The sequence below is a fragment of the Mustela lutreola genome, chromosome 10 (genome assembly GCF_030435805.1).
Source record: "Mustela lutreola isolate mMusLut2 chromosome 10, mMusLut2.pri, whole genome shotgun sequence".
NCBI lineage: Eukaryota > Metazoa > Chordata > Mammalia > Carnivora > Mustelidae > Mustela > Mustela lutreola.
In genome coordinates this window covers 9,418,698-9,436,603 of record NC_081299.1, presented here as the reverse complement: position 1 = coordinate 9,436,603, position 17,906 = coordinate 9,418,698, and the positions used below count along the sequence as shown (strand labels likewise).

The following is a 17,906-nucleotide window of genomic DNA, read 5'->3' as shown; positions in this document are numbered from 1 at the left end:
GCATTTAAACCAACTTTGCATTTCTCAGGAAAACTGAATTAAGTTGTGATTTCATTCATTTGATTCATACATTACTACTATTAATATGCTACTATCCTAGTGAGGATTTTCTCCTGTCCATGGATAATGTTAATACAAGGAATTTTGAATATGTTTAACTCAATTTACTTGACTTCAAATTTACATGTATTGTTGCTTTGTGTTTTCTGTCTTGTATTTTTAAAAAATAATGGACGTTTTTATAACTTTCATATTGTAGTCTCAATGTTCATTTAAACTGAACTATATATTTAACTTTTTTCTTCTCTTCTTACATCTCAGAATTTCTATTTGGGATTATTTTTCTTCTTTTTGTTTATGTACATACTTTAAAATTTTCATGAGTGAGAACTGCCAGGTAATGAACCTCTATTTAAAAATGTCTTACTGGGCACCTGGATGGCTCAGTTGATTAAATGTCTGGCTTTGGCTAAGATCATGATCCAAGGGTCCTGGGATCGAGCCCCACTTCTGGCTCACTGCTCAGTCTGGAGTCTTCTTCCACTCTGTCTGCCCCTCCCCACCACTTGTGCTCCCTTCTTTCTCTCCTCTTCCCTCACTCTCTTATAAATAAATAAAAATTTAAAAAAAAAAAAAAAAAAGCACTGGATGAGTAAGAGGCCAAGTGAATGAACTTCATACATGTATAGTCACTCAGAGACTTTATCTTCATTGTACTTTAATTTTTCATAACCTCACCCTTGAACTGTATAAACTGGGATCCAGTATAAAATGAGTGATGCTTTCAGGTAACACTGCAGACAAAAAGGGATGCATAGTACATTCTAGAGCATCAACCACCTGGGAGGTGTTTTCAGTACAGTCTATTAAAATGATGGCACTTTCTGGTTCTTTAACCTTGAAAAGGACTCGGTTCAAGAACATCCTGTTGCTGTGGAACTTCCAGAACACAGACGGGGTACAAACAGGTACACAGTTAAACTGCCACAGGCAGGCAGCTTGAAGAGCTGAGAAACAGGTGTGCATTGTTGCTGAGGCTAAACTCCAAGATGCTATGTTAGGCATATGCCATGGCCGGAGACCAGACGCCAATCTGGAACTACCGTGACGGATTATTCAGTTCACTCATGAAAGTCGCTCTTTAAAACTGTGACCCTTCCTTCCTACAGTAAATTATTCCCATCAGCCTTGGCTGATGACCCTTCTCTACATCGTTCTTCAGCCATGACTTAAGGCACACCTGCACCAAGGACTCTGCTCATCAACTGTGCAGTGACCACAGCACCTCGGCATCCTCAGGACTCTGAAATGGCAGTCACGCCCCAGAATTCATTCTAACGCTTTCACTCCTCAGAATTCATACTAATGCTTTGCCTGAAACACCAGAGTTTTCAGACACTCAAAGTTACAGCCAAGAAAGCCTAGAGCCGAGCAGCTCGTCACTCTGAAAGGACAAGATTTGGAAGTTATTTTGCAGCAATTCTATCTGATGTTGCCTATGTCACACGGGATTCACCGGGAGGAATCACCCAGGAGCAGGGATTCGGAGACCACACATCAGCTCAGGTTACCTGAGTAACTTGGAAAGTCTGAAAGTCAGTATGACAAATTTAACCACTGCCCTGTGTCTTTAATGTGTCACTGAGAACAGTTCTTAATACAGGGAGGACACAGAATAAAACGGTGACGTCACCTCCACCCTAAGATGAATTCTTCTGCCATTATTGGGGGGAACAAAGGCACGGACACCCCCGCCTGAGGGACCTGCCAGGCTCTGCGCCCCCATGCAAGGCTCTCAGCGCTCCCTCCTCTCCTTTCTTCGGAATCTGGCCCGTTTCTTATCCTCTGTCTGGAGAGGGGAATGGGTGGGGAGACATAAGGCATCTTAAAAGGAGTACGGTGTCGTGTGTTTCTTTTAACCAATGGGGCAACTTTTTCAAATTAAAACACGATAAAAGAAAGCATGAATGATAAAAGCATGCTCGATTACTGTAACTATGCTCCAGTCATAGAAATATTAAACAAGACTACAATGTGGTTTCAATGAACTCGGTGATCCAACAACCTTAACCATGAGCGATGATCTATAGTCCAGAAATAACACAATGTGACACTGAGATATGACCCAAGATATGAAATAAGCGTGAAAGCATTTCATCTTTTCGTAATAGGGTACTTTTGAGAGCTTTTTCATGGTTTCAAATTCAATTCACAACCGGCCCTGTCAAAGAAACGGTACCACTCGGTGAGTCCTAGATCTGACACAAAAGCTGGGAATTCAGGTCTGAGGCAGTCAAAGCAGCGTGACCCTTCTTCATGCCTCCAACTGAACCAACAGCTACTTCCTTTAAACACTTATGTCAAAATTCTACAGGAAAAAATAGCCATTGGGCAAGAATATTGTGTTCTTCCAACCGTCTTCCCCCCCCGGCACTGGTCAGCTCGGACTTCCTCCGGCCCTGGAAGACTCAGCTTACCTGAAGTCCTTCAGCTCCTGCTTGCCACCGCTGTCCTCCCTCCTGCTGTCCCCCGGGTCGGCAGCGGCTGCCAGCTGGAGGCTTCGGGTGACCGGCCCCCCACTTCGTTCTCTAGATTTTACATTGAACCGGTCTGTTCTTTTCTTACTGGCCAAAGCGGATTTGCTCTGCAGGACGGCTTTGCTCTTCTGCACCCGCACATGCAGGCCGCGGGCCGTCTTGCTCGCAAGCGGAGCAGAATGATTCTTGGCCACAGCTTTGGGCTTTTTCCCCTCAACGTGAGTTATTTTGGCCATTCTGATTGGGCTCGAGTTCCTTAAGGAGGAGCTTGGCTTTTTGGACTTGACCGAAGCCGCGAATTTGACATTCTGCTTGGACCTGAAGGACGAGGAGGGCAGCGGGACCGGGGCGGGGCCCGAGCTGCGCGCTCTGGTCTTGCCCAGAGGAGCCTGCGTGCTCTGCATCTTAATCTCCGCGTCCGCCGTCCGTCGCCGGTGGCTGCTGCTGTTTTTGTCGCTACTTGCAGGTGAGGAGTGTCCGCCTTTCTTGGATGAGTGGGAAACTTTTTTTTTGGAAGGAGAGAGCGGTTTTTTGGGACAGCTGAAGGCGGCGTGTTTGTTCAGGCTCCCGATGTACGTGAACTCCCTGTTACAGTACGGGCAGATGTGCGAGGACGACTCACAGGCGGTTTTGAAGTCGGCCTTCTGCTTCGCAGATTTGTTTTTCTGAAGAATTGCTTTCTGGACCAGCTGGTTTTTTTTCTTCAATGCGTTTAGTTTGAGCTTGTTCGAGGACATTTTGCTGAGCTCGACGCTAAAGTTCAGTCTTTTGGGCTGTCCCATTCGTCTGAAGGCGTTCTTCCCGGAGTTATCGAGAACCACCACACCGTTTTTGGGCTGGACAGTCTGCTTCAAGGGCACTGGGTTTTTCTTAGGGGTATACCTCTTCTTGTCACTGGCCGAAGCACACGCCAGGATGTGTCTATGCAACTCCGGCATGTTGTCAACACCCTTCCCACACTTTGTGCAGCGGATGGCAGTGGTGAACGTCTGTGGAATATTGTGTGTAGTGAAATTTGTGGCCGTCACACCGATGCCCATGGGGTTCCGGTGATGGTACTGAAATGGGGGTGGTTTAAAGCTCGGGTAATGCTGATTGAGCCCCAGTCGGACATCCGGGTCTTTCGTCTTTATGCCAGAAGCCATTATTTTTATGGTTGTGTAAAGCTCTTCGGAGGAATCATTCAATTCTTCTTCTTCTTTCGACGCCTCTAAAGGATCTTCTGGCAAACTCTGCATGTGCTCCCGATGGGCCTTGCTGGGGTCAGTGAAGTTCTGGGGCCTCAGGGTGCCGCTTTCAAACTCATGGTGGGTGCACACCTTGTCTGGGTGGAGATCTCGCTGGTGTTGCTGCAAATTGCACAGAAAAGCAAATTCTTTTTTACAAACTGAACACACAAAGATATTCCCAACGCCATGAAGCAAAAAGCGATGTTCTGACAGATCAGTTTTAGCCTTAAAGAGCTGCACACAAAATTCACATTTGAAGGGCCATTCTTCAGCATGGACAGATAAATGTTTGGTTAGATCTTTAATGGAAAGAAAAGGTGATTCACAGACATTGCAGACGAAGTTTTTGTTGAATGTTTCTTGAACAATCTCCTGTTCAACTGCAGGCTGGGCTTCTTCCCTGGGCTTCGGATCGTCATTCTCTAGTTCCTCCTGCTTGAAGGTTATCATGGGGAGAGAAGCTTCCAGATTATCCCCGGAGGAAACAACAGAGGATACTGCTGAGAGCGGTGGCGGCGAGGGGGAAGAGGAGGAAGACGAAGAGGAGAAGGAAGAGGAGGAAGACGAGGAGGAAGAAGACGAGGAAAGGGTGGGGGGTCCGGGCGAGGCAGCAGACGTGAGCGGCTCCACGGAAGGGACGGGAGATGGTGACGGAGACACTGTAGGGGAGAGAATGGGAAGCGGGGACTGCACGGTGGCATTCGAGAGAGGAGAGGGACACGGACGGGGAGAAGCCCCGGAAGAAGGGACCGGAAGAGGGACAGTAGGAAGGAGTGGAGGCGGTGGCGTGGCAACAGTCAACACCGGAGGGCAGGCTGGGGGGGAAGAGGGGTGTGTTGGGATCAAGAGAGGAGGCAGCTGCCCAGAAGAAAGGGAAGAGGTCTGCAGGGCAGGTGAGGAAGGAGAGACGTCGGGTGGGGACTCAGCCACAGGGGCCGGTAAACTGGAATCCGGGCCAAGGCCAGCATCTGGCTGGGGATCCAGGGACTGACAAGGACTCGGGCTCCGCGTCACATCTGCAGCGCTCTCTACCGGTAAATCGAGGCCATTGTACTCATTGAGCAGAACCTTCTGCAGCATGCATGTGGTTGGTTTCTTTTTCTTTACAGCATTGCAGGCTTGCTGCACCAGATGGTTTTCTTTGAACTCCTTGCCTTCCGAGTCGCCACATGGCTTTTTATGCACGCTGAGATCCAATACGGATTCCCACTGGACAGGAGTCTTGCCTGTGCCCTCAGCCTTCTGTTTGACACCGCTGGATAAATCGAGCGGCTGCTGGTTGCACACATTGCTGAAAGTAGAACTGGCTGCCCACTCCTTGGATACTGGATATTCGTCAAAGCACGGCGGGCTCCCGGCTTCTCTCTCCTCTCTCCCGGATAAACTCCACGCCGGTGAGCTGCTGTGGCTTTCTAATTTGGGCTTTTTGGAACCTAGAACTCCATCAGTCCACGATGCTTTGCCGTCGCTCTGCTTCGCAAAGTCTCGAAGGGCGGGACTGTGCTGCGGGGAACTGGGAGGAGAACTGGTCCGCCGCTTAAACCTGCTCGAGGTCCCGGGGAGCATCGACGCGGGAGCGGACACACAAACGGGCCCTAACTTCGGGATTTCGGTCGTGGAAATGCCTGCAGGAGGAGTTAGCTTGTCCTGGGTCTGAAGAAGTTGTTTGAGCTTCGATGACAAGTACACGCTTTTCTCTTTGTGGAAAGACACGGCCTCTGACGTGGCTATGGTGAGAGGCAATAAGGAACACGAGGGCACCGAGGGGTCAGGCTCCGTCTCGGCTTTGATTTTAGGTAGTGTGGGAGGACTCGCGGTTCTCCGTTTCTTGGACTCACTGTTTGTGCCGCTGGAAGGCTCTTTAGGAAGATCCTCTGCTAGGGAGGCCTGCGCAGTCTTGACGTTTTGGGTGATCTCCACCGTGACTGGAGTAAGCAGACAATTTATCCCGTACAAGTCTGCCGAGCCTGACTCCATCTCGATGACGTCACAGTTACTCGTGCTGCTGCTGGTCTGAATTTTGCCATCAATATAGAACTTCAGGTTTTCCGAGATATTGCTGGAGATATCCATGATGTACACATCGTCTGCCTCCCCGTCCTCCTCGGGCTCTGTGCTGGGCACGTAGACACTGGGGGCGGGCGGGGCGGGCTCCGCGGGAGGGCGCGGCTCCTCCAGGAGGCCCCCTTTCCGCCGCACACCCTTGGGAATCAGGTGACGCTCGTGCACCCTGCGCTGATGCCGTCTCATGTTGGTGTGCGTCCCGAAAACCTTCTTACAGTATTTGCACGGATGAAGCTCTTTGACTTCCCCATTTTCTTCTCCAACAGAAGACTGGATGGTCTCTTGGGGGGCCTTCTCTGGATGCGCGAGCAGCGAGTCCTGCCCAAGCCCGGACGGCGGCGAGTCATCCTTCGCGGCAGCCCCGTCCCCAGGCGCCCTGCCGTCGGTCGGCTCTTCGGGCGGCTGCGGCGCGACACTGGGCTTCCGCTTCAGCCCCGCCTCGTGGCGCCGCTCGTGCCGCCTCCGGTTGATCTGCGTGCCGAACGCCTTTCCGCAGTACTTGCACTTGAAAGCATGATTGACCGTGGATATGTGAATGTGCATGTGCCGTTCAAGCCCCTGTTTGGTCGTGAACTTCCTCTCACAATGCTGACACGGAAACAGAAACGTCTCGAACAGATCGCCGTTGGCCTCTTCTTTAGTTTTGGGAGTTCTGGGAACAGGTGGAACCTCCAGAGAGCCCGCAAGCATTTCTTTTGAAACATTTTTTGGTTCTTCTAATAAATCTTCTGGCTTCTCATCACAGCGTATTTCTGGCTCTTTCGCAGAGCTTTCATTTGGCATGTCCGCTTCCTCCTCCCCCTCTTCCTCCAGCTCGTCCTCCTCATCTTCTTCCTCTTCCTCCTCTTCCTCCAAATCATTCCCCTCACAGTTCGTGGCTTCTGGCTTCTCGTCTGGTTCTGTGTGGGGCTCACAGGCAGCGGGGGGAGCTACCAGCTCTGGAAGCACATCCTGACTGACCGCCTCCTGCAGAACGGCGGTCTGCTCCGCGGCTGAGGCTGAGGGCTTGGGCTTCTCGTCCTCTTCTTTGGGACCTAGAAGGCACAGGGAAGCAGAAGCATGGGCGTGAGGACGAAAACTAGTCACTTGAGGATCAGTTCTTAGTATTCAAACGATTCCTCTTATCACGGAAGATGGGTGCGGGAGACTATGACCAGCAACCGAACGCTCTACCTCCTCGTGTAGGAAGCTACAGTGGACAGGAATCCATTCTGTTCATTTATTCAACAAACACTCACGGAGCCCCTGCCACACACCAGGCAACACGCCGTGTGGTGAGGATACGTGTACGAACACGGTATGCCCACGGGGAGCTCCGAATCTCTTCTGTGTTCAGTCACACACATGTAAATTCAATTTTGTTGACAGAAAGTGTATTAGGTAAAACCCTGCTGTAGGGGAGCCTGGGTGGTTCAGTCAGTTAAGTGTCTGCCTTAGGCTCAGGTCATGATCCCAAGGTTCTAGGGTTGAGTCCTACACTGGGCTCCCTGCTGGTCCCTCTCCCTCTGCCCTCCTCATGCCTGTTCTATCTCACACGTACCCTCTCTCTCAAATAAATAAAACCTCTAAAAAAACAAACAAACAAAAAAATCCACCGGCATCTGATACTGACACAATACGGGATTTGGATCCAGTATGCAATGATACTGATAATGATATCAGAAGTCTGGTCCTGAATTCTAATTCCTCTTGATTCCAAACTGAAACTAGGAAATTGTAAATCGCATCACCAGGTTAGGTTCTTCATAGGTTGTCTGGAACAGAATGATTCTCTCCCTCCTTCCCGACCAAAACTATATATTTAGAAGCTAAGACGTTTCCCAAGACAAATCAAATTATTAAAAACTCGGGAGCTGTGGAGAAAAGGAACCCTCATGCACTGTTGGTGGGAATGCAAACTGGTACAGCCACTGTGCAAGACAGTATTGGAGGTTCCTCAAAAAAGTAAAAAGTAAAAAAATAGAACTACCCACAATCTAGGACAATCTAGCACTACCGGGTTTTTACCCCCCAAAATACAAACACGAATTCAAAAGGATATATGCACCCCTATGTTTACTGCAGCATTATTTACAACAGCCAAGCTGTGGAAGCAGCCCAAGTGCCCACCGACAGTTGAATGGATAAAGACGATGTGGTATGCACACACATGAATATTACTCAACCATAAAAAAGTATAAGATCTTGCCATTTGCAACAACATGGATGGAGCGAGAGAGTCTAGTGCTAAGCAAAGTTGGTCAGTCAGAGAAAGACGAATACCGTATGATCTCACTCAAGTGCGCAATTAAAAAAAAAAAACAAATGAGCAAAGGGGAAAACAGAAAAAGACAAACCAAATAAAGGACATGTCTTAACTACCAAGAACAAACTGGTAGTTACGGGGGGTTGGGAGGGCCACAGGTGAAACAGGAGATGGGATTAAGAGTAGTGTAGTGATTCAGTAGTTCTGTACAGGCCTCTGCTTGCGATGAGAAGTGTCACACTGGAGGTTAACTGTATGTTAACTATATGAAACCAGTGTCACACTCGATGTTAACGACACTGGAATTAAAGTAAAAACTTAATAAAAAGAAAAAAGAAGAAACCCACCTGAGCCCAGACAGGTGGTCAGGGAGGGACTCAGGGAGGGACTCACTAGTATGAGGACAGCGAGGACAGCGGAGCATAAGTCTAAAGAAAATGAGTTATGCAAATATCTGGGGGAGGGAAGCCCTCCAGACAGAGAAAACAGCGGATGCACAAGCTCTGAGTCAAAGGTTAGATGTGCTCAAACAAACAAACAAACAAACAAAAACAACCAGCAAGAAGTCAGAAGGTCTGGGGTGAGAAGGAACTGAGAAATTAAAAAAAAGAAAACTCTAGGTGACTCTAGGTGGACAAGGATGAAGGCAGGGAGAGGTGGTGGGAAGTGGTCAGACACTGGACAGATGTATTTTGTTTTGCTTGAAGATTTTATTTATTTATTTGACAGACAGACATCACAAGTAGACAGAGAGGGAGGCAGAGAGAGAGAGAGAGGGAAGCAGATTGCCCGCTGAGCAGAGAGCCTGATGTGGGGCTCGATCCCAGGACCCTGAGACCATGACCCAAGCCGAAGGCAGAGGCTTAACCCACTGAGCCACCCCGGTGCCCCGGGACAGATGTATTTTGAAGATGAAAGGCTAACAAGATTGCTGACTGGCTGTGATGGGGAGGGGAGGGGGGGGAAGGGAGGGAGGAGCCAAGGAGGATTCCACAGCAACTGGAATAATCCTATTTACTAACAAGACTGAGGGAAAGTAGGTCTAGGCAATGCCCGCCCCCCCCCCCCCCCCGCCTTGAGAGTGTGTGTTAAGGGGGAGTCAAGAGTTACTTTGGAGACACAAACACACTGACACACACACCTGAGTCAAGATATTAAGTCATCTGTTTTGTAGGACTCAAGTTCAACAAAGAGGCTGAGCCCAGACTGTATAAATTCTCAAACTACAAGTGGTATTTGGAGCAAGGACTGCACGCGGCCACCTGGAGAATGAACGCAGACAGAAGGGTGGGGAAATGGCCCCCAGAGGACTCCAGTACCTACAGGTCAGAAGAATGGCCAGTGAGGTTATCTGGAGAGCTGAGAAGAGTAAAGAAAGTTCCAAAAGGAGGGAGCAATCAGCTGTGTCCGGAACTACGAAGGGGTTTGGCTAAGAAAAGGACAGGGCTGAACACCAGGTGGAGGTGTGGGGGCGGAGACAACAGTGGGGACAATCGCCTAATGGAGTTCCTAAGAGAAGGGACAGAGCGGGGAGACAGGGAGACTATAGTGAAGCTATCAAGGAAAGCAGAGAAGCGGAGAAGTGGCTGGGAAGAATCACAGGGACAGCAAGGAACTCGAAGCCAGGTCCTGTCACGAGCCCATTTAAAGCTGACAGCGCTGCTCTCGGCACAGTCCCACCCGAGTCCCTGCTGAATGAGGCCCCTTTTAAGAAAACGGAATACGCGTTAAGAAAAGCTCTGTAAAGGACGCAGAGCCACTCTGACCGCTGGCTCCTCACTGCACCGGTATTTACTACATGCCTGTACTGGTGCACGTGACTGTCCAGACCCTTATCCTCACAGAGCTTCATCTCCAGCCTCGGACGAGTAGGCAGGCACCAAGACTGTCATGAATGCCCGGCCATGCTTTGGGGTTAGTACGGGCTGCTACGGAAGCACGGAGGAGAAACACCCAACAACTACTTTGCTCATCAGGGAAGGAATGCATCTTAGAGAAAGGACTGAGCAGGCTGAACCTGGAGGTCAAGGACAGAAAAGGAAAAGCAAACAGGAGGAATGAAAACATGTTGCACACTGGGAATCAGTGTGGACTTACTTGGGGGCAATGGGGCTCCATTAAGGTATCTTAACGCAGCAGAGTGTCATATGGGAGATCTGGCAGCAAGATGGCTTATGGGACTGGGAGGAGCACAGCCCTGAAGGCTCGAGACTAGCTCCAAGGAGAGGGTATCAGAAGGGAGAGACCAAAAGATGGAAATGGAAGGAAGCAATGGACAGAGAAAAGAGCAGCCAGACTGTCAGGAGAAGACACCTGTCCACAGACCCGGTGACCACCTGGATGTGGGGGGCGGCTAACAAGGCCAACCATTCCTAGCTCGGCAAACACCAGGTATTCCCGACAAGCTCACCTGTTCAGCCCTGCCCCCCCGACCCCCTCCCCAGGGAATTCAGTCTCACTTTTCTGTCCACTACTTCTCTCCCAACAGACCAGCCTTCTCTCCCAAACTCCTCTCCCAAACGTCATTAATCCCACGATTCCCCCACAGACAGGGACACCAGTCATTTGATGGTGGCAGGAGCTAACTCCCTTTCCACGTACATTTTCAACAAAGACTCAGCATCTTGCTAAAAAAAAATCCAAATGAGACAACAGAAAATGAAAATAACATCTCTAAGGCTTAGTAATTTTAGAGTCCATTTTTAGCCAAAATCTGTGTTTTTTGTTACGGGGGGGGGGGGGGGGGGATTCTTTCCCTTTGATTGGTAAACAGTGCCAGACTTAAAACTGTCCAAAGTCATATGGAGCAAAACACTCAGAGCTCTATTAATTAACTAGTAAGGCCCACACCAACGTGTATCCACACACCCGATGAGGTCTGCTGAGTTTTAAAAATAAAGGAAGGTTTGGGGAACACAAAGAAGAGTCAGGACTGTTTGCTCAGTACACAGACTGCTTGCTGAAAACAATGCCGAACATTCAGGAGAAGCTGACAGCTAGCCTGTGAGGAACCAATCACACTTGGATCAGCTACTCCACAAACAGGTTAAGTATTAGGTACTTTTCCTCATAGGACCAAACATCATGTCAGGAATAAATAACCTGTCTTCAATTACTGAAGGTGAGAGACAGCTGGTGGATTTTCTTTAATTCTGTCACAAAAGGCACTGCGGTTCTTTAGTATCTGTGCCATCGTTCAAACAAAAGTCTTAATTAGCAAATCTGCTATCAGCACACAGAACTTGGTGTCACAAGGCTCTAGGAAATCAACCTGTCTGTTCTTGCTTCATAAAAATGCCACAGGATTTAATCCTTTACGAATGTCATCATCGCAAACAGTGCTAATAAAGTGGTTTATTAAAAGGTATCCAAATACTCTGGTTTCTCTTCAGATCACATCAATTTTTCGCCCTTTTTAAAAGGCATCCGAAATATTTTGTTGGGTTTTTTCCTCTACAAATATTTCTTGGAAGAGTCACAAGCCTACATTTTGAAATTTGCCTGTTTGGGTCACTACAGACACTTCTTAGAAAGCTCCAGTCTGCACATATTTGCCACATAACAAATTATGACAGGCCTCCTTCATTTCTATTATCAAAGGTCTCAATATGGTCGCTCAGCTGCAAGAAGCACAGAGCAATCTGCCTTTCTGATGAATTTGCAATCCATGCCTCTCTCTGAATTCTCACCTCGTGGAGGACCTAGAATATCAATCCTCAGAAGGGATGATAAGAAAATCTGGTATGGAGAAACACACAGAAATAAAATAGGAATTTAATTTCTAACAAAAAACAAGGGGCATGATCCCGGGGTCCTAGGATGAGCCCCACAGTTCCCTCTGAGCCCCTCCACCCCCACTCACCCTCCCTCTTTCTCTCTCAAATAAATCTTTAAAAAAAAAAAAACCACACACAAAAACAAGAATACTCTTCACTCTGCACACTTTTCATGCTGATATATAAAATCAAAGGTGTACGATATTTCAAGTAAGCTTTTAACTGAAGTGCAAACATAATATAAGGATATAAATCATAAGCATATAGCTGGATAAAATACTTTGGAGTAAACACACTGACACGCCCCCACGCAGCTCAGGGATGGACTAGTGCCAGTGTCCCCGAAGTCTTCTCAAGCCCCTGCCAGTCTCACTTCAATCACCAGAGATTTGTTTTTGATGGTTCTGAGCTTTATTATAAAGTGTCATCATACAGTATATGTTTCATTTCATTTTAACCAGGGAGTAATTCCGTTTTCAACAAAGAAGGTCTTTAGTAATATTTTTAAGGGAAGTGGGATGTGGAAGGCTCAGTTCGCCATGTTAAGTTCAGGCAGCCTTCTGCTGTTAACCCTTTCCAGTTCTTGGGTGAAGTCTCAGAAGGGCATCCCAAGGAGATTTACAATAACTTCTCATACATACCTAAATTATACAAGGCCAACTTCCAAGCTTACCTTCCGCAGAATCTCTCATATTTGCAGAAGCAGAATCTGGCTCACTTGTCTTCAGCTGTAGGTCTTCGGTTTTGTTTGCTTTGTTTTTACTTTCCTGGGATTTTTTCTTCCCTAAAACACAACATTTATTTATTTACTTATTTACGCACTCACTATTACCCTGAATTCTCAAAAAAGACAATTACTAATCCAGTGACAGCAAATGGCAGATTTCTAGGCGACTGTATCAGATTTCTAAAGAAAGGAACAGACGATGAATCAGAATACTTTTAAGTCGTGTCAGAAAAAAAAAAGAAACCCATAATCCCGTTTTCTTGGGCATGAGTTCCCCTACCAAACTAACAGATCGTCTATTCCAGAAAAGTTAAAAATATTGATGTTGGAGGGAAATGAGAGCGATAACTAACATCGAGTTTCAATACCACACAAATAAGGACTGGCAAGTCTGTGAGAAGCACACTGGGGAAAAACAAGACAGTAGAACCTGGGCTCTTTTTAGTTAAGACGTGTGTATCCATAACTGTGAAGCGAAATGGCAGGAGGAGGCTCCGCTGAACTGCCAAGGACGCACGCCTATGCGCAGAGGCTCCAATACCAAATGCAGAGTAATGAGAAATAACTCACTGTCGAGCCGGCATGAATCCTGAGGGTGCCCACGGACTGGACTCCGGGTCCAGTACAATTCAGGATTCCCTCAACAACGGGAAGAATGGAATTCAGGAAACACTAACTGGATTCCAACCGCTACCACAGCTCAGGAGGTAAGATTAAAATGCAAAGCACTTCTGACAAGCTAGAACAAGGAGCTCAGGTCACCAAGATATTCGATACGGATAAGCAATTCTCCAGAAAAGTACCAGTACCGAACGTTTGGAAGCTCAGTCTCTTTGGGATTTAACCAGAATCTGTGGCCCTTCTTTGGTATTTTTTTTAAATTCCGAGTTTGTCCTGGTAGCTCCTGCTTTTCAGTTTTCAGATTCAGAACAGGTTCCTCTTCATCCTCCCCAAACACTCCTTCCCTCTCCTTCTGCAATGCAGGGCGGTCCTTCCTCTTTCAAAACAAGGTTCGTGAGACCTTTTTGTCTGAACTGGCAAAATGACGAGTGGAAACCACTCACTGCTCCTGGAAAAGGATCACTACGGAGCAGCACTAACTGAACTACAGACAACAAACAAAAATGAGGTGAGAGATACAAATAACACTGAAAAGTTCCTAACGGTTAAAAAATGGAAACATCCATTATAATATGAATCAAATAATCCTAAAAAACACCACCACATTTTGATAAATAATTAAGAGATGAAACGGGGGGGGGGGGTACAATATACTCAATAATTGGCCAATACGGTTTTAAATCCCTAATTCTTTGGTCCATGAAAAAAAAAAATGCTTTGATGCTTTCTGCCAAGAAATAAGGTAACAGTCTGTGCAAATAAGTTCCTGGTAACACCTCCATCCCTCATTTCCAAAGGCACCTAAAATGGGACTCAGAACCCAAGCAAGCACTTCCCTGAAACCACATTCTGGAGGGAACAGAAGCCACGAGCGTGCAGGGGAGGATTACAAAGCAATCCCCCCCCTGTAAAGGGCAAGGACACAAAGGACCCCTCTCCACAGCAGAAGACGGAAGATCCTCTTGCAATTCTCTCTCCCTTGGTCAACTGAAGGGCACGAAGCCCGAATGTGATGACAAGGCTCCTGAGGAATCCGGCTGTGCTTCAGGACGCCTACAATCCATCTGCTTCCAGACAATTTTCTTATCCTCCCGACGACAGACGCCCTTCCCTATGTGCGATGCCCAATCCCTATCAGATCACTGGGCACAAACAACACAGGTAGAAATGATTCCCGGCTACCAAGTTCCTCTAATGCCGCAGTTCCTGTCTGCGGAGACCCCCGGGAGGACTCCTGAGCCGCAGAGTGCTTAATTCAAAGTTAGATTCAGGAAAGTTTTTCCCTCCATCCCTAACACAAAAATGTTTTAAGACATCACATCACATACTACCTCATGTACCCCAGAGAGCCCAAGGAACGACCCTTTCTTACCTCCTACTCTCTACTTTGCATAGGCCTGAGCTTTTGCAGTAAGTAAGGTGAAGGTACAGTGTACACTTTGTCTGGTACACAGGAAGCTTAGGGACATTAAAACAAGTCACACTGTGAAATTTAACAGAAAAACAGATGTCCTTTATTGTAATAGAATCCCTTAAAAAAGCAATTCAGAGATTTTCTGCAGCCTCTCAAGCGCTATACAAAGCTGGTTAGCAGGTCATACAAAAAAACTGGCCTATATGTAAACAAGAGTATTAAATACGTGACGTTCCTAGATTTATAATAGAACAACACAACCTTAATAATATCACTCACTAATACATATTCAGACTGAAATCACACGACTATCTAAAAGTCAAAAGTACCACTTTAAGTTTCATTCCCGGCCTGAAAGAATATTAAAACACCTAGCTGATAATGTCCATGTCTGCTTCTGGCCTCCGCAAACCTAATCAGTGAGAAGTGCCCCCCGCCCCCCTCCAGGTGTCCTCTTTAAAAAACAAGACCAGGTAACCTTGATGCCCTATGAAGAGAAACCACTGGAAGCAGGGACATGTGCATCCTACTGAGAGGGCGCCACAGGCTGCCTGGGCATCCCACGAATCACATCCTCCCTGGGGGGCTGTCCCACGTACTGGAGGACGCTCGGCAGCACCCCGGGCCTCCACCCACTACATGCCAGCAGCACCCCCACTTTGAACGGTGACAAGCCAAAGTCCCCAGATGTGGCCAATGTCCGGGATAGGGGTGGGAGGTCTCCCCAGGTTAAGAACCACTGGGCTGAACCAATACAATACAGGTCACCAAAGACATAATGCGGCTCTGCAGTCTATATATTTAAGAATTTTAAAAGTATGCGAATACTACTAATAAACCACTAGTAAAAACTAAAGAACAATTAAATATACTCCTAAGTATCTTTGGTGAACACCGACAGACTTAACTTACCATAGAAATGAGCCTATCATGAATCTAATTATCATTTGTGAGACAGAGATTCCCAGACACATGAAATGATATAATCTTAATCAGAACCATCTAACACTTGAGTTACTTCCCATTAGGGCCGCAGACCAGAGATGAAGGGGCTATCAAAACCACCTGCCCTACCTGCTCTTCTGAGAGAAAAATGAAGGCCAGGGCCCCAGAGGGACCAGCTAATCAGTCTACGAGAGAACAGAAATTAGGGCCCAGGTGTCCCAACTCACATTTAGGCAGGCTTGGGGTCACTCACAAAGCCAAATACTGCCGTAACAGGTGGGGGAACCTGCTACATTTCCTTAAGTAAGTAAATTTCTTTTCCTGCTACTTTGGTTTCTGTTCTACTTGTAATCAAACTAAAAGAGAAAATAAAAATAAGCCTATAACCAAAAACCACCTCTAAGGACGCTTACACAAGGGTGCAGGGACTTCTTGGTGTCTGTGAGGCGGGACGGGCCTCGGGAACGGGTCCGGCAGAGCCCGCTGGGCGCCTGGTAAGCACACGTGTGCACTTACCATCGGGGTCCTGAAGGGTCCTACATAGAAGCTACTGCCAGCTGCGCGCTCCACTTGGTCTAAACAAGAAAGATACAGGAATGAAACACAAGGAAAGTGAAATGGAAACGCGGACAGATCACAATGGAGGACAGGACGAACTTCGTGCGCTTAAGGAAAAGATACACAGTTATAAAGGAAACTGAATGAAGCAGAAGGAAAAGAGCAGTCACCTACTGCATCAGCTCTCAGGCGCGCACACACACACACACACACACACAAGCAGATAAAAATAAATTAATCTGTAACTGTGTTCTCAGCCACAGACAGGAGGGCCCACTCGGTATACTTACTCTCAGGCCCGCACCACATCCCTGCTGCAAAACAGACCCTCTGACCCCTCTTCGCCAAAGGCCCCATCCGCACCTCTCATCCTGCAGAGACCCAAGGACCAGAGACGTGAAGTCACATGCCCAAGGTCACGCAACTAAATCAGCTCTAGAGCCAGAATGCACCAGCAAGGATGATGAGGCTAAAATTGTTCTTGTTACTACGTTTCTTAAGACCAGTAATGACATAATAAAAACATCATATGCTGTATAAAGCACTTTTTTTTAAAAGATTTTATTTATTAGAGAGAGAGCATATGCATCAGCAGGAGTGGAGTGGACAGAGAGAGAAAGAGAAACCCAAGCAGACGCCTGGCTGAGTGTGGGGCCCCACTTGAGGCTCGATCCCACAACCCTGAGATCATGACCTGAGCTGAAACCAAGAGTCAGACACACAACCGACCAAGCCACCCAGGCGCCCCTACAAAGCACTCTCTATGCACTATCTCACTTGGTTTCAAAGGTAAATGAAAGAAAAAGTGACAAAGACATCCACTGCCGTTTATAAAAAAGGCAGATTTTTTTTTTTCCATTTCAATTTCATCTGATGCCAGAAACGCTCATCAGTCCATAGCACAGAACCTCAACCTAAGCAAATATGATTCACCATTAAACAGTATCAGTAACACTGGGGTTTCTAGTGAAATAGCTACCATGTAGAGAAGTCAACAGTCATAATGACTACTCTTTAAAGATAATGTCTAGCATTATACCTCTGGTGTCTCAGATGCAAGTTGCAAAATCAACATTGCCTAAAGCATCACATAAATAGTTTAACCTAGGTCTGGACTGTGTTCTACTAGTCTAATAAAACTGGTCAAACCCTAGCAAATTCTAGAGAATAATGTTTCACTTAAAATGTGCAGGCTTCAGAGAAAACACCAAATTCTGGAAGGCGTGTTCAAGTTCCATTAAAAATTCATCACAACAGCGAAGGCTCATGCACTTCGTGATTTAAGTGAACTAAATTTAGAACCCTATAGAACTCTGCATGCACCGCCTCCTCACTGGGGAGCTACCCAGCTCCTAGGTACAACATCAGAACTCAGTACTGGTGCAGAGAAGCAGGGCTCGGGAGCTCACCGTCTTACTCACATCCACAGCTGATTCCATACAAGGTGAGGCTCCATCTCTGAGCACTTACCAGGAAAGGTCATCAAGAACATGAGCTGCCCTGAACAGGGGCCTCCAGACTCCCCCAGAGGAACCCCTGGAAGGAGTGCCCTAAGGATGGGCTGCGCCTGCCACCTCCAGGGCCTTGCATCTCACTGAGCCTTTCACCTTGGCCATGTGCCTCCATCTACTCGCCTCCACTGGAGCCCCCACTTTGCATGGTTACCTCTGATGTCGTGATTACAAAACCCCCCATTTCCTTGGGCTTCATTTGCCTCAGGTTTCCCCTCTGCTTCCCAGGGTTTCACGGGTCTGACATTCCTAAGATTCCTCTCCCTGGCCTTGAGACAT

General features: G+C 47.4%; 1 protein-coding gene across 9 annotated transcripts in view; it reads right to left on the bottom strand.

Annotated features, from left to right (window-relative positions):
• PRDM2 (PR/SET domain 2) overlaps positions 1-17,906 on the bottom strand; it is a 126,198-nt gene that overhangs the window by 38,606 nt on the left and 69,686 nt on the right. For 6 of the 9 annotated variants that reach the window (XM_059137559.1, XM_059137562.1, XM_059137564.1 and 3 more), the window contains 2 exons: positions 12,525-12,635; positions 2,478-6,864 (listed from right to left, as the gene is read on the bottom strand). The exons of 1 other annotated variant lie outside the window; for it this stretch is intronic. In XM_059137559.1, coding sequence (XP_058993542.1) covers positions 2,478-6,864; positions 12,525-12,635 — 4,498 coding nt within the window. Of the gene's footprint in view, positions 1-2,477; positions 6,865-12,524; positions 12,636-16,074; positions 16,134-17,906 lie in introns of all 9 variants that reach the window. 2 more of the 9 variants (XM_059137566.1, XM_059137563.1) reach the window with 2 other exon arrangements.